Raw genomic sequence first — 17,368 nt, 5'->3', positions numbered from 1 at the left:
GGAGGAAGCCATATTTCATGCTGTGGTAATTATATTTAATTCTTTCATGACTTTTTTCATGGATTATTAATTGTTTTATGGTTTTTATAGAACAATTGTGATTTCAATTGATGGGTTATACTTAGGTTAAGTCTTTTGATATCCCATGCTTTAGATTTACAGTCGTTGCTTTTTAAAAATCTACCTTGGCAAAGAAACAGAGTCAATATTCTATTTGAGTTATAATTGTCTAGAATAACTATATGAATCATATGAATGGATTTATTGGTGGAATCCTGAGTCCCAGTCTCTCGTAACATTAAGTGAAACCAAAATTAAGTCTGAAATCAAATCTTTACAAGTCTTTGAACGAACTTTTATTTACCACTACAAAATTCCATCATTAAGTCCGAACCTTTTTATCAAGTAAACATTCTTCATTGCTGTATTGTCTCGATCTCGTATCCATAGACGATCACACGAAGTGTGAACCGATTAGTTGCATTGTCTCGAATGAGTCCATAGACAATCACTTTCGGAGAAAGGACTTATGGGTAGGAAAAGTTTTAGATTGAGGTATATTTGGGTACCTTCGTGTTTTCAACTGGTTCTTTGGATATTAATGTAGCTTCCCCAACTTCTGAAGTTTTAGTTTCTTCTGATCTGCTACATCCCTGCCACCTAGCAATGCTCACAACATGATAAAAAGAGGTAAAAATGGTGTTTTCAAGCCAAAGTGTATTCTACAAGGCATGCTCTTTCAGATACAATGATTAACAATATTTCTCCTACTGCACCAACTAGTTTTACTCAGGCTAGAAAGGTTCCAGTTTGGCAAGTCTCTATGGTTAAAGAACATACTGCCCTCAAAGATGCAGGTACATTTACTCTAGTTCCTCCTCACCCATCTTAAAATTTAGTTGGTTGTAAATGGGTGTATAGGATCAAGCAAAATCCAGATAGAACAATAACTAGATTTAAATCTATACTTGTTTCCAAAGGCTATCATCAAAAAGAAAGTCTAGATTACACTGACACTTTTAGCCCTATTGTTAAACCAACCACCATCAGACTTATCCCGGCACTTGCAGTGCACTTTGATTGGTTTATTTCCTAATTTGGTGTTAGTAATTCATTTCTTCATGGGAATTTAACTGAAGATGTCTACATGACTCAGCGCTTATTTCTATCCCAACCAAAGTATGCTCTAGACTTTCTTGAGAAGTTTGATATGACAGGTGCAAAACTGAAAAGGCGAGGGTACCCAAATATACCTCAAGCTAAAACTTTTCCTACCTATAAGTCCTTTCTCTGAAAGTGATTGTCTATGGACTGAGTCGAGACAATACAACTAATTGGTTCGCACTTCGTGTAATCGTCTATGGATATGAGATCGAGACAATACAACAACGAAGTATGTTTACTTGATATCGGACTTAACCAAACACAATAGGATTGCTTATCAAGTAAATATGAATTAACGTTTGTGTAATTTACTTTAATTATAATAAAATAATTATAATGCGGAATATAAAAGTAAATGACACAGCAAGATTTTGTTAACGAGGAAACCGCAAATGCAGAAAAACCCCGGGACCTAATCCAGAATTGAATACTCTCAGGATTAAGCCGCTACACAAAATTACACTAACTTCGTATAGTTGTGACCAAGTAACCAACTCTATAGTTCACCTAGTCCCGTCTGTATTCCCACGCCTCCAACTTATGAATAAGTCACGCACTTGGAACAATCCCTTTGGTTCGTATTCCAAACAGTAAAGGAACAAGAAATCTATTTGGTATCAACTCTATTCAACCAAGTGATATGAGTCAGACAAAGGTTCTTCCGTTTATCTCAACATAAACTCCTTCGTCGGGTCTAAATTTATCTTATGTTTAATCACCCAAAGCTAATCGTTTAAGACTAAGTCAAAAACACCTTTAATCCGAAGAACCGTGTTGATGCCGATCTACTAAATTAATCAATCCAATCTACCACAAGGATAAACCGATTATTAATTGGATCTTCTTTTACCCAAACAAGTATTGTGCACACCAAAGATAATAAAACCCAAGTCAGATCTTTAATATCTTTTTTGTTTTCAAATCTTCTTAAATATTCAATAAAAACCTGCACACAATCACTTGAATCTCTTGTGATCAATCACGCACAGAACGGAGTCTGTTAACAATGGATTATAACAAGATCGTCTTTAGAACTAACAAAAGTCTAAAGATCCCTGTCGAAACTCTGAACTAGTTTGAGTGAATCTTATATCAGAAGAGAAGATTCTCAAGAATAAACAAATTGGGTGCAATCAGATTTCAACCATCGTTAGTCAATCAAATCAATTGAAAACAAAGATAAACCGCAATTATCTAGTTTCCCACCAACGGGTCGTGCTAGAGCTTCTCAATCCAAAGAAGACTTTAAACTGAGCGGTCGTAAGAGATTTCACCTAATTAGATTACTCTCCTCTCTGATAGGCGGCTACACCAGTAACAACAACAAAAGAGGAAGTCTGTTGTTACGAAGGATTAGTTTGCTAAAAAGGCAAACTTCGTGTATTTATAGACAAGGAAGTTTGGACACCAAGGAATTTCCAAAACCGAAAATATTCTCAAGATATTCATTAAATCAAGAATTCAGTTTCCATAATTCCTAGAAATGCTCTGTCCAAAAATAACGATCGAAATCTCTCGGAAAATCTAGTTAGTAAATGCACATTACTAATTCTGTAATTTCCCTACAAAATGAAATTAATAACCTTAATTAAAAGATTCTTAACTTACTTATGTTTTGATCCTGGGATTCTCTTCTCTTAGCTATTAAGGAATATCTTTAAACAATTATAGAAATAAACATTCACAGCACATGTTCAAAGTTTGTCAACATCTTTACTTTGTAAGTTCTCTTCAACACTTACAACCTTGAAACCGATTTCCCACACTTCCAAATAAGTTTAGAATTGGTTCATCTGACTTTCAAGAACTATGCGATTGATCAAACCAACATTCAATCACAATCATGAGTTTAACGGTTTTACCAATACAAGTTTCGGTTCTACCTCCACGTGAATACTACGCATAGTCACACTAGCTTCCCAAAGATTTGGTAGAATAGGTACTAGGATCGGTTCCCCACATATATATGGTATCTAACTTATATGTGTTGCACATGTCCATAGGATCGGTTCCCCTTTCTGCTATAAACCTTGATGCACCCCTACAAGGATCGGTTCCCCTTGATGTAGTGCACCCCTTACAAGGATCGGTTCCCTTTCCCTTACAAGGATCGGTTCCCTTTCCCCAAGGCAGACATAATCTGATCATACCACAGGTGATTACTTAAGATTGGTTTACTAATAAAAGTTATACCAATACATAAGTCAGGACTCTGTGAATAGTTCTACCAAGAACACAACAAGTTGTGAGCGGTTATACTCTATCACACATATTGGTTGTTCATAAGATATGCAATGAATAACAAAACCAATAACTCCTGGCAATTTCCTTTTCGGTCCACAAACAAGTTTATGAACTTACTTCCTTAGAACACATGTAAAAATTGTTCCCTAGGATGAAATCCTAACCTCATACCCATACATAATCACAATAGCATTCAAATGATTATGGCGATGTCTTATCTACAAAGTTTAATGGTTAAGCAATAAACCTCGTATTGTATTCCTTAATACTATGTCTATCTAGAGTTCACATATGCTTCGCAGTTATGTTTTCAATATGCACGACTTGAAAAATACGTTAGGGAATGAAACAGATCATGTCAAATATCACTAACCTAAAGTGGAAGGATGATTGTTTTCATTGTAGCTCCTTGCTTCTTCACATCTTCAAGACTTCCAATACTTGTAATGTCTCATATCTTAATGCTTTCAAGCTAACCTATACGAAGTTTAACTCTAGTACATAATCAAGCGACTCTTAACATGAGTTTTGATTCACTAAAATATGACAACCAAACTTGACATACCAACGCTTGGTGGGTTCAACCGAGCAATGCTCTAACAATATCCCCATTTGTCAATTTTAGTGACAAAACTCTTACATCATATGGATAAACAAATTACAAGAATTTATTACAATCTGCTTGATTCCCGATTCAACAGCACAGTAAAACTGCTTAATTCAATCCTTGAAAATGCCGTTGTTGACATTATAATAACAAAGCTAATACCCCCCCCCCCCCCCTAAGGAAGATAGGTAGATATTCAATCCGCACGTCTTTGTTATACCAATCAATATGACATGTTACCCCCCTAGTCTGTGCTTTCACTCTTTCGTTAGATAAAACATTCAAGTACCAATGTTCTTTTCCTTAGTGATACCAATTAATATAAAATAAATGCCAGTATCACTTGTTTACTCCATATATTTCTCCCCCTTTTTGTCACAAAAATGACAAAGAAACGAAAAAATAAAGGACAACACGAAAAGAATCTTACAAATCTCAGAATAGACTTGCAAACCTGTATAGTTAGGCACGAGGGTTCCACACATCACGTTCTGATAACCAATATCAAAACCGAAACTACAAGTAGTCTTACTTTGATACGTTACCAAGGAAACAGTTGCCCGAAACAATTTTTCCCATTTAGTTTAGAAAACCAAAAACAACTAATCACATTAGTCCATTTGCTAAAAGCGATTGTTCAAAAACAACCGCTTAATTCGATAAGACCAAAATAAAGATAAACTCAATTTTTCTCATCAGGATCGGTTCCCCACATATATATGGTATCTAACTTATATATGTTGCACATGTCCATAGGATCGGTTCCCCTTTCTGCTGTAAACCTTGCTGCACCCCATACAAGGATCGGTTCCCCTTGATGTAGTGCACCTCTTACAAGGATCGGTTCCCTTTCCCTTACTAGGATCGGTTCCCTTTCCCTTACTAGGATCGGTTCCCTTTACCCAAGGCAGACATAATCCGATCATACCACAGGTGATTAGTTAAGATTGGTTTTACTAATAAAAGTTATACCAATACATAAGTCAGGACTTTGTGAATAGTTCTACCAAGAACACAACAAGTTGTGAGCGGTTATACTCTATCACACATATTGGTTGTTCATAAGATATGCAATGAATAACAAAACCAATAACTCCTGGAAGTTTCCTTTTCGGTCCACAAACAAGTTTATGAACTTACTTCCTTAGAACACATGTAAACATTGTTCCCTAGGATGAAATCCCCACCTCATACCCATACATAATCACAATAGCATTCAAATGATTATGGGTATGTCTTATCTACAAAGTTTAATGGTTAAGAAATAAACCTCGTATTGTATTCCTTAATACTATGTCTATCTAGAGTTCATATATGCTCCGCAGTTATGTTTTCAATATGCACGACTTGAAAGATACGTTAGGGAATGAAACAGTTCAAGTCAAATATCACTAACCTAAAGTGGAAGGATGATTGTTGTCGTTGTAGGTCCTTGCTTCTTCACATCTTCAAGACTTCGCAATACTTGTAATGTCTCATATCCTAATGCTTTCAAGCTAACCTATACAAAGTTTAACTCTAGTACATAATCAAGCGACTATTAACACGAGTTTTGATTCACTAAAATATGACAATGAAACTTGACATACCAACGCTTGGTGGGTTCAACCGATCAATGCTCTAACAAAAACCTTGTTCTTCTCCTATTCTAGTCAGTTGCAAGCTTAGTTCTACTTCTGGTACTGTGTTTTCAGATCCAACTCCTTACAGATCTCTAGTGGGTGCTTTATAGTATTTAACTTGGAAAAGGCCTGAAATCATATATGATGTAAATCAAGTTTTTCAGCATATGCAGCAACCTACCACTGAACACTTTATTGCAACTAAGAGAATTCTCAGGTATATCAAAGGCACTCTTGATTACGGTGTTCTATTTTCAAAAGGATTGTTGGCAGTTCATGGCTTTAGTGATGCAAATTGGGCAGGAGACCCTGATACTAGGAGAATTACACGAGGTTATTGTATCTTTTTTGGATCAAGTCCAATTTATTGGTCTAGTAAAAATCAAACTACAGTTGCAACGTCTTCAACTGAGGCTGAGTACAGAAGTTTGGCCCACTCTACAGCTGAATTGGTTTGGGTATGCAAATTACCTAAGGATCTTCATATTTTTATTCCATGGCTCAAACTCTTTATTGTGACTATCAGAGTGCAATATCTTACTCTTAAAATCCTGTATTTCATAGTCGCATGAAACACATGGCAGTTGACTATCACTTTGTCAGAGAGCTTGTTCAAGCTAAGTCCTTACAGGTTTCTTACATCTGCACTTTACACCAAATCGCTGACATATTCACAAAAGGGCTTTCTGCTCCAAGATTTGGTTTTCTTCGTGACAAGTTGTGTGTTCTCTCTATTGACCACCACAACTTGAGGGGGCTAATAACATTATGTCTCGGTAACACTTCTGTTACACTGCCAACGTGTAAATATTCTTGACAGCCTATTCCAGTCAACTATTGCTTGCTGTCATCAGTCCCTACTGTCACTATATGATTGGTTCATGTGTGCACTCCTTATGTCTGATTATTTCTTGCAACTGTATTAAATAGCCTGCTTTACTTTCTTTATTGTAAGTAAGACAATTACTTTGAGTAATTGAAAAACCTCCATTAAAACTGTTCTTGAAGAATTTTTCATTTTCTTTATTTTGTTAAAATACAACTAATATGAACTCATTATTCCGATCTTTGTAATCCAACCTTTATTAGGTATTCTACTATCTAATTTTTTGTTTTGATTTGTTTCGCTTTGGATTAAGGTTTGATTCCAATGATTTGCGAAGTAGGTTTCTAATCGATCTAGTTATTTTTATTTTATTTTTGTGTGAAAAGAGTTTTTGTTATTATGCATTTATACGTTTGATAGAGATACCGTTTGCGTTTAATGGTTTGATGTACCAAAAATATCGAGAAGAATATGATGGTACCAAAACACAGACCACTTTATGCGAGGAATGATGAAGAGTTCAGTAAGCAGCTAATGGGTACTCCATTGGAGATGTTTTACCAAAGTCGTTGGAATATTCTACTGCGAGTTGGTGGTGGTGGAGTTGTTTGGAAAATGAGTATGAGTTTTATAGGGTTGGTGGGTGTATTTAGTACGGGTAACTTGGTCCAAACTAGAATAGTATCTATATTATAAGGGACAGTGGGTTTTTCCTACATCGAAGATTCTCTACAGTTTGGACACATAAAGGACGGTCCAGATTTATTCACTAAATATATGTTTTCATGTTGAACGGATATTTACATTTTGAGCATACAAAGGAGTGTCCATATTGAGCTAAAAACCGTTACCGGCCCCCTTTAAACATCAAAATTAATGTGAAAATAAGTATCTCGGTGCACATTCAACCAGGTCTTTGGTTTCTCACCCTACATAGCCTAAAAAATAACCCAGTTGAAGAAAACGCTTGAATGTTTCAAGACCTATCTCAATTATTCTCAATTAATGTGTGTTATAAATCCGATCATTCAAAGCGGAAGAAACAACCGAATTCTCAAATAAAAACCCGCATACATACTGAACAATTTTCCCCGCTGAACAGATCTATTACTATTATCCCAGCCCCAGGTATGTCTCTTTGTGATTTGAGATTATTTTTTTATATTATTTTTCTTTGATTTGGGTTAATTGACATGTTAGTTATTTTTTTCGACCAATTTTCAATTTGATTCATCTCAAGAATGTTCAGTTTCAATGTTAATCTTTCACGATGTATAGAGATTGCAATGGAAAGGCTGTAGGATTTTAAGTGGGATGTGGATAAAACCTACAGTTCCATTCACGTAGAAGTTCTCTAAAGGGGATCGTCTGGCTCTCGTATTTAGCAATGGGAGAGACACTCCAGTTATACAATCTCTAGCTAATAACTCAGGTTTTCGACAAACTCTTCCAGGTAAGATACCAGAATGTTGTTGTGTCCTGGCACAATGTCTCCACCTCTTTTCATATGAATTTTAGTGATGTATATGGTTTGTGTGATCTGTGCATTCCATGTAAGGTAGTAGTGTTCTTAATCCATTTCGCTTTTTGTAAAACAGGAACGAGGGAAGACTTCAAGGATGCCTTTTGATTTGACGTCTCTTCCATGCCATCTTGGGAGCAGAACTTTGGTACGATTCATGTTGGCCTCCCATACAATAAACTAATTATGTCCATCAAACATAGGAAGGTTTGAAATTTTAGCGCACTTAGTATCGATCATATATGATTCAATATTTCAATATAGTCAAATTTATGGAGATAGTATCGCTAAAAATTATGTCTGTGTCAATTTACTTATGGACAAAGAACTAAAGAATCAGAGATTGAAGCAGATGTTGTAATACGAACCGTGGATGTTAATAGTAGTATCATTGATTCAAGGTAGTTTAATCACAATTGTTATTTTATTTCTATCCCGAGAAATGCTTTTTAATACAACATGGTGTTTTCCTATTTTGATATGAATGCAGAACTTAGAATTTTTTAGGCTCATATTTACCCAACATGAATTGACGTGTATTTTTTTTCTCATTTATGTACTAATTTTACAAAAATGAAGAACTCAACAACACTAGAATGCAACATATGAATGGACCTTGAAAATTCTTTTCTTTTAAAGACAATTCCCGTTATTTTATTTTTTTTAAAACTTATAACAAATATGCATCAGTAATACCACCTTGGACGTCTTAAGTTGGCAATGCAGTTAAATCGAAAGATAGTGTTTAAAACAAAAGGAGATCCATAGAATATATATAGAAGCCTCATCTTTTGCCGTAAGCCCCAAATTTTGTTTCCATTATTCGAAACACTTGGCTCCCACTAAAAGATACATGTAGATCCCTTTTGGTCCTTACTGATACTTATTTTGGGTATTCTAGCCCTTAAACAACTGAAATTTCAATGTAATGTTTTTATGTCATTGGTGCACTAATTTATATTTTTCGCAGGTCAGCAAAGGTAGTTACCTTTCATCTTTGGGGAGAATGACCTTACAACAGGGGCAATGTCACTTGAACTGTAAGCAGGCAGAGATAGCAAAGGAACATGACTATAAAAACTTGCTTAGTTCATGTTTCATGGATTTGTAAGGAACAAATATAGATTATGGGTCATTAAACTGTACAATTAGATTGAGATGGATTTAAACATAGGACTTAGGAATGTGGGAATAAATGAGAAACTTACATCGTTGGCTAACTAGTTAGAGTTCGTGTATCTCTTTGCAAGAGCTATAATGAAAGCAAGCGTGAGTCTAAAAAGGAATGCTCTAATTTTCAGCTTTGAATTATCTTGCGAAGGAATAATGTACTGTAATTAATAGTTTAATTTTTGGTATACTTTGTTTCAAAGAAAAACGATTTTGTAGCCTAGAATCTCTTAATTGTATCATGTATGTTGTTTGTATGATGATGTTGACAGCGCGTTCGGTTCAGGTTTTTGGGAGTCCAGGAATTTTATTCCGGGGGGATTTACTCAATTCCCTCAACTGAACAGACGCTAAAATTACGAAATTGCATTCCACGGGAATCCAATTCCCTTAAAACTCTCCTTTTCCATTGTATCCACGGACGGGAGGAGTGAAATTCAATTCCGGAGGAAAAGGATTACCTTAGAATTGAATTCCTGGGATTTAAATAATCTGAAATGAATGCTCTGTTAAGGTATTTCAAAGTTACATATAATGTGTATATGTAAGCTATAAATAACATGCTTTGTTTGAGAAAAATATATGTTGTCTATGCTTTATAGGCTACATAATTAACTGTATTTTTTTTTTCTTTTTTTTTTTGAGAAGAAGAAAGTTAAAGATGATATCAATGTGCCAATAAGGCACAAAAGAACAAGAATACCCAGGAGTTAAAAACCTGAAGAGCAAGAACTATGGCCGGGCGAACCGGAAGAAAACATACAGAAGATTACATATCTTCCGCTGTCTAATTAAACCAATCCTTCCCCCGGGGAGTCTTACGTATCACATACCAAATGCAATTTTTTTATATAGATATACATTACATCACTGCAACATAATTGCTTAGGTTAATAAGAAAATTAAAAAGAAAAAAAAAGGACCGGAAAGAGTTACATTGCCAATTCTCTTGCAGAAAATAGACTGTCCCAGTATGTTACAACTAATAATGATCCAAGGAAATATAAGTGATACAAGTTGATACTCATTTGGATGTCGTGAAATATCTTGCTCTTGCATTTGGTCATTTTAGCAGTCTCAGTTCAAGCTACTCATTTGAATAAGCTATCAAATTTCATGTTTTAATTTGGAACTGATATTTTTTGCAAACCATACAGGTGAGCTATTGGAACTCATGCATTTACAAAGGATTTTTTCCGTTTGATCGTTGGCATGTTGATCTAGATGAAAGATTTTCCTAACACAAATCTACTGATACAGATAGGTTTCTTAGTGTCGGGTGGGCTATCTTATATAGTTGGTCAGACATATAGGTTAGATCTGACCTCCTGTCGTCATCAAGCATTAAAGTTCCTTTCAAGGTTTACTATAGGTTATGTACAAAATGATATATATACGTGTATTCTCTTTGATTTTCGAAGTAAGTTGGATGTTAATCCTATATTTTTGTAAGTAGGTAAAACTAAAGTGTGTATGCATGCACTGACACTCTGGATTTTGGCAACATGAATACCAGCATATGAATCATAATCTTTTTCTGTTTGTATAAATTTTTTAGAACTTCGTAAAGGTATTTGGATTGTATTGGGTTGTAGTTATGTGAAAGTTGTTTCCATTCAATTTTAATATTTCTATATTTTGCACATTTTTAAGTAAAAATCTAAAATTCCAATATTAATAAGATGCTTTATATATTTTTGGTTAGTTATCAGTGTAAAATAATGCATTCAAAACAAATTTAAGTATACTTCAACCAAAAAAAGAACATATTTGAGTCAAACTAGGTGATTGTTTATTAAATATTGAATTTTATTCCAGTTTGCTTAATTTGGAGTGTTTTGATTGAAAGGAATGCTAGAATTTTTTCCTCGTAAAGTTAATAATGCAACGACTATAATGAAGAAGGCAATTTATTAATGTTGGTCTTTGATTGATAAGGGTTTTGAGTCCGTTGACCACTCTGAGGTCATGGAAAGTTGGATTATTTATTTTTTTGATTATGTTTAGCTAAAGATTGCATGTAACAGGGCGGTATAAGTCTCTTATACCTTCTCTTCTTTTCGATCAATAAATCTTTTCTTTGCCAATCAAAAAATAAATGAATAGCGTTCTGGAACAACAAGTTGTAAAGAGTCAAACATACATTGAACCAGTGTTAGAAAATTCAAATATATATATATATATATATATATATATATGGAAAATGTTAAATACGTAAAGAAGATAACTTTTTACAACAGCAACGTCAAGCCAACATCAACAAAGATCGGCACGGATCATACCCTAGTACTGAATAATACCTGGTTAGTGAGTCGACAACGATTTCTGTTGTGGCCTCCTCGGATCACTTTTTGTTCTCCCTCTAACAAAAATCTTTTCATCGGAAGGAATATAAAGATTCGCACTTGGTCCCAAATCTTGCTTTCTGTTACAGTGTTTTTTCTTCTAGCTCCAACTAGGGTTTACCTTAAAGATCTAGGGTACAATTTGCGCCATGGATTTTTCTCCCTTAAAAGAAGCCATAGAGGCAAAATCATATGAAAAGATCGCTGATATTTGTGATGAACTCATGCTTCAGGTTAGTTCTTTTTTAGTTTTCTTTTCTTACTTCTTCTTGTTAGCATTGTTTGGATACGTTTTAGGTTTTTCGAAATATTTGATGTGATGATTTATGACTGATCACAGGTTACTTCACAAGGAATTGCATATCAAGAGGAGTGGCCTTACGCTATTCAGCTTCTAGGTCATATTTACGTCAAGGATATGTGCGTGATTCTTTTCTTATTCTTTTGGTTTCATGATTTAGGGTTTTGTGGTTCTTAACATATTTTAGATGCGTTTTTGTTTTTTTTTATTGATGTTTTTTTTTTGTTTGTACAGCAATAGCGCTAGGTTTTTATGGAAATTGATTCCATCAAATGTCAAAGAGAATCAGCTGGAGGTGGTAGCTGCTTGGAAAATTGGGCAGAAATTGTGGCTACGAGATTATGCTGGCGTCTACGAAGCTATTCGTGGATTTAATTGGAGTCCTGAGGCTCAAGATCTTGTGAATTCCTTCTCAGGTAATTGTATTTTGATTATTATGTTCCCTCTTGTTGAGGTTACAAAACAGTTCATTATTACCTAAGTGTTTCGACTTACTAGCTTATGAACTATGATTTCTATTTGATACTCTCAAATTCCAAATTGATACTCCTAACAGTTTCTGCTTTTTCAACATGGATTATGTGATAGTACATAATATGTTACTGCTTTAGCATTGCATTAGCTTGACTTGTCAGGAGAAGTATTTGAATTTTAAACACATTATCTTAAAGTTATGAGTTATGTGATGCAATGATGGTATCTGTGATCTCGTAGGTGTTTGTATTACTTTGTTTTAGTCTTCGTTGTTTCTTGGCTAATATTGATATGGAATCAGCACATGATTCTATGAAAATTAACTTGATAGACAAGAATTTTCATAAATTAACTTGATATGAAAATTAACTTATAAATTTTGACTTGGTGGGCATCTGCACTGCAATATGTGCTTGATACACAAGCTCAATCTGCTTAGTAAATTAACTTCAAGCTGCTTAGAATTCCCTCATGTATTTCTACTTTTGATAGATCTTCAGCCCTTTGTTTTGTTTTATTTCACTTTTTCATTCTCTGTGTTATTTTATTGGTTAGCTACTTTATGTTTTGGGTTAGTGGTCTTCTTTTTGGAAACAAGCAGTCTTGAAGATAAAAAAATGTTAGTCTGAGAGAATGTGGTTAGAGGCAGATGCTATTTTCTTCAAAATTTTCTACGATTAACTTTCTAATCCTTCTTAGGACAACACTGTTGTTTAAGCAAATAGGAAGGCTAGAAGCTTCAGTTATGCGAGCACGTACAGTTAATGGCTTGAGCCTTTATCATGTAAAGTTATGTAAGAGTGTTTTTGCCATCGGTTTTACCTTAAACACGATGGGACCTATTGAAAATTAAGAAGGGGAATTCCAGCTGTAAACTGTTATTCTGAAATGAAAAATAAAATGTTCTGTCTTTTTATCTTTATCCAAAATAAACAATTACCCTGGTACTTATTTCTGGTGCTTGGTGGATGAATGTATTAGTAAGGTTCTTTTACTGATTATGTGTGGCTTGAGTTGTTGATCCACCTGTGGGAAACATGTATCTAGATATGAGAACTTCAGGTATCATCAAAAGATCAACATAAGTATATGATCTTATCTTTTGGTAGAAATTTCTGTATGACATTCATTAGTGTGAGGTCCAATTTATGTTACTTTTCTTTTCTAGGTTACAAAAGAAGTTTTCTACATATGTTATGTCTTTTCTAGGTTTCCAAAGTTCTGCACTTCTCCAACATTCTGCCAACTAATTCTTTTGTAAATTGTGCAGAGATCTATACCAATAGGATGTTCCAGCTACTGCTATCTGCATATTCCACAATAAGCATAAAGGATACTGCTCTCTTTCTAGGAATGAGCGAGGAAGAGGCCACCAACTGTAAGCATGTTTACCCTCAATTCTGATAATATGTAGCTGATGGTGATTGAGATTTTGAAAACTGTGTCCAGTTGATTATTCAATTTGTGTTCTACTCAATCACTTCATATTGTTGCATCTGGGACAAGTGCAAGCATCAAGCTAGCACTGCTGGTTGTGAATGCTGTCAATGATAGTGACTGTATGCTCATTTTGGTGAAGTTATGAAGTGTACCGTGTGAAGCCTCACTAAAAGTGGCTATATGAAGAACTTGTGGCGATCAATGGACGGTCACGGATTGAACTGCGTGCGTTGGCCTTGGGGTCCTTTCCTAGTGAATCCTCTAGCAGAGCATAGTCATTCTCTGTTTGAACCATTATTTTAGAGATACTCTTTATCTGCACTTGCATGAGTTGTTTGAGTTTATTTTTCTTCAGCAAAAATGAAAACCTGAAAATATTTATGTTTGTTACTTGCGTGAGAGCTAATGGGCGTAAGGTTGTTCATTTGCAGATGCGGCAGAACAAGGTTGGCTCGTGGATTCTGCTTCAGGGATGCTGATTGTGAAGAAGCAGCACGTTGTGAAAGAGCAGAAGCTAGATCATACTAAACTACAACGCTTAACTGAATATGTCTTCCACCTTGAGCATTAGTCTTGGCTCTTGATAGCAATGAGTCATCTTCCTTACCCCTATAATTTCTGGAAATGGTAGATTTTTGAGTGGCTGCAACCTGATATGCTTTTTCATTGTTGTTTCATCATGAATATATACATTTGCAGTTACTTTCCTGTAGTCAGCCACTGGGAATTATTCTGAAAAACAAATTTTAACTTTGATGTAAATAACCAAGCGTTTGAATGATGATTTTGTTTATCAAATGAAAAGTTGAAGAAATAGACCTGATTGCAAAAGGTACAAATCTTTGTTGGAGTTGTGGGCTGGAACATGTTTCAAGACTTCCAACTCCATCAAATCAACCGTCAGATCAACCTTTATTACATCTGATTTTTATCAAAGTGGATCAGTTGCACGTTTCTATGGAGTTGCCACTGTTGGGGAAATCTTTCAAAGTCAACAAAGAAAACTTGCCACTGTTGGGGAAATCTTTCAAAGTCCTCGAGGTTGTCAACGTCGGCAAGTGGCCTATTCACATGATAAGGAGGCATAGTTGGCGCTCTTAAGTATTTTTCCATTAGTTATTAGGAAATTCGTGATTCTGTATGCAAGTAATCTAAAAGCTACTTGCTTGCATTATAATTGTGGAAAATACCTTGTTTCCTATTTACCTCGTATGCTGCACTTTTGGGGAATAAACTTATGTATTTTTTACTTCTTTTCCAGCTAATGTGAGCTGGACTTGGTCTTGCAACTACCAACCGAGTTAACTTAGTTTGACCAATAAATTTACGGGAGGATCTATGGACACTTTATGGATAAGATTAGATAAGATTTGCGTTATTTTCTTCGCAAAACTCAAACGACAATGACTTTAAGTGTAATATTTTGATGATATGTTATTCTTATAAGACTCTACATTGTTACAAAATAATGAACACAATTCGAGATGTATAAAACGACCATCTTCCCTTTGAATATCAGCCGTTCAAATTGAACGGATGATATTAAGATTGGTAGATGGTGAGGTCTGCTATCTCGAATTGCGTTCATTTTTTTTGTGTAGGAATGTAGAGTCTTATAAGAGGATCATACCATCAAAATATTACACTTAAATTCATTGTCGTTTGGGTTTTACAGAGAAAATGGCGCAAATTTTGTCTGACCTTGTCCTCTAAAAGTGTCCATGCATCCTGCCTCTAAATTTATTAATAGAAGAAAATTTGCTGCATCTCAAAAGACAAGCATGTTAGAATAGTACTTCAAACCAAGGTTCGAAAAACGGGTCACGGTCCAGGTCACAGGTACTAGGCGTGACCGTTATAACGTGTTTTGACGGGTGTGAGCACGTTTTGGGTCAAAAACGCGTTATATAGGAATAAAACGCGTTTTTTTGACGTTTTTTTAAAATAACTGGTGTGATAACGGTTAAATAAGAAAAATAAATAATTTGTGATCTGAATTTCCTATGTAACGGTAATTACAGCTGTGAAAACGGTTACAACGGGTCTAAATAACGTTGTTACTACGTTTTTTCATTTTTTTTGGTTTAATTTATTTATTTGATTATTTATTTATTTATTTATGGGTTTTTAACATACAAATTTATGGATATCTAATAAAATTCACAACCCTAAGTCTATGACTTATAACAATGCATTGTAGTTATCGTCTACCGACAATATTTATACACGCATACTATCACTATCCACTTGATATGTTCAAGTTGTCACTCGAATAGTTCAATGAATTCCCCAATATTTCAATAATGCATATTCGGATTCAAAAGCAGTCAAAACTTTGTTGTCAAATAATACTCCTAGGCTCTTAGCTACTTGCTACAAGACTAACCAACAAGGAATGCAACAGGAAGAAAGTCAGAGACTAGCTAGAGAAAAAGAGAGTGAGAGAGGGAAGTCAGGGAGTCGATTTATCTTTTTCTTTTGCATTTGGAGGTGTGTACAATATATGCTACATGTGGTCTGTACTTTAGAGTTCAGACTCAAAAGTTAAAGAAATAAAACAAAAAAAAAAAAGTAAAAAGAGTAGTTGGTTTCATGATCAAAGACATAGCTAGCCTGTGCTTATATACGCATGCAACGAGATTCCAAATGTTTCAAGAATATTTCGATTTGCTAGCTATTATGTCTTCTTGCCCAAAGGAATGCTTTAAAAGGACAAGAAGAGAATTGAAATGAAATCAATACCTCTGGTTCTCTGCTTCTTGCTCAAAGGAATGCTTTACATTTTGAATTTCTCAAATACAAGTTTAAGAGGTAATATTAATTATTTTTTGTAGATTTTTCATTCAATTAAAGATATAATTTATTAATACGTTATTAATTTATTTATTATCGTTTTTTTCTTTCATGATGTTAGAGTAGTGAATATAGATGTTTGAGAAATATCGATGTTTTTTTCTTTCATGATGTTTGAGAAATATTTAAGAAATGTTAAGTGAAGAAATGTTTCATTCTATTAACGTATATTTACTTAATAAATGTTTCATTTTTATCTAAGAAATGTTTTAAGAAATATAGATTTTTTGTTCATTTTATTATCATTTATTTAAGAAATGTTTTAATAAATGTTAATATTCATAATTAAATAGTCCATCAACTTGAATCAGTTGGCACGTAAAAAATCATTGTTTCTTTATAAAAAAAATGGCATGATGAATTGATATATGTCACTTATTGCTATGTGAAATTTCCTACTTACAGAATATAATGGAAGGATCAACATCTGCAAAACGAGATGTTTTTCATGCATATTGTACTGTAATGAGTGATGGTAAAAAGTTGAAGTGTAATTTTTGTGAAAAAGAAGTGTCTGCGAGAATTTCGCGTTTCAAAATGCATTTGGCATAACAAAGAGGTACAATTACTCCCTGCATGCATGTGCCACCTGAGATTAAAAATTTAGCAAAAGTATGGGTGCAAGACAGAAACAAAGCAAAACGGCAACGAGTACCAGAAACTGAATATGAAGATACAAAAATTCAACATATGTATGAAAATGAACCGTGGAACCCTGTGCATGATATAGATGAAGAAGAACAAGCGCCGGTAACACAAAAGAAAATGGGCGGGTTATCGAAGTTGAAGAACCTTTTTGG

The 17,368-nt window shown here is 34.5% G+C and overlaps 1 protein-coding gene across 1 annotated transcript; it reads left to right on the top strand.

The window, feature by feature from the left end:
• Nucleotides 1-11,572: 11,572 nt before the first annotated feature.
• LOC113302022 (COP9 signalosome complex subunit 8-like) lies at nucleotides 11,573-14,529 on the top strand. The gene is made up of 5 exons (XM_026550854.1): nucleotides 11,573-11,733; nucleotides 11,841-11,920; nucleotides 12,036-12,217; nucleotides 13,546-13,653; nucleotides 14,147-14,529. The coding sequence occupies exons 1-5, from the start codon at nucleotides 11,650-11,652 to the stop codon at nucleotides 14,284-14,286; spliced, it is 594 nt and encodes a 197-aa protein (XP_026406639.1). The 5' UTR covers nucleotides 11,573-11,649; the 3' UTR covers nucleotides 14,287-14,529.
• Nucleotides 14,530-17,368: the final 2,839 nt, after the last annotated feature.

Source organism: Papaver somniferum, chromosome 8 (genome assembly GCF_003573695.1).
Source record: "Papaver somniferum cultivar HN1 chromosome 8, ASM357369v1, whole genome shotgun sequence".
Classification (NCBI taxonomy): domain Eukaryota; kingdom Viridiplantae; phylum Streptophyta; class Magnoliopsida; order Ranunculales; family Papaveraceae; genus Papaver; species Papaver somniferum.
Note: the sequence above shows the minus strand (reverse complement) of the source record. Positions and strands in the feature narration are given on the sequence as shown.

Coding starts and splice junctions, on each gene's coding strand:
- LOC113302022 (XM_026550854.1), top strand. CDS start 11,650: ATGGATTTTTCTCCCTTAAAAGAAGCCATAGAGGCAAAATCATATGAA. Junction 11,921..12,035: donor CATATTTACGTCAAGGATAT/GTGCGTGATTCT, acceptor TTGTTTGTACAG/CAATAGCGCTAGGTTTTTAT. Junction 12,218..13,545: donor TCTTGTGAATTCCTTCTCAG/GTAATTGTATTT, acceptor TAAATTGTGCAG/AGATCTATACCAATAGGATG.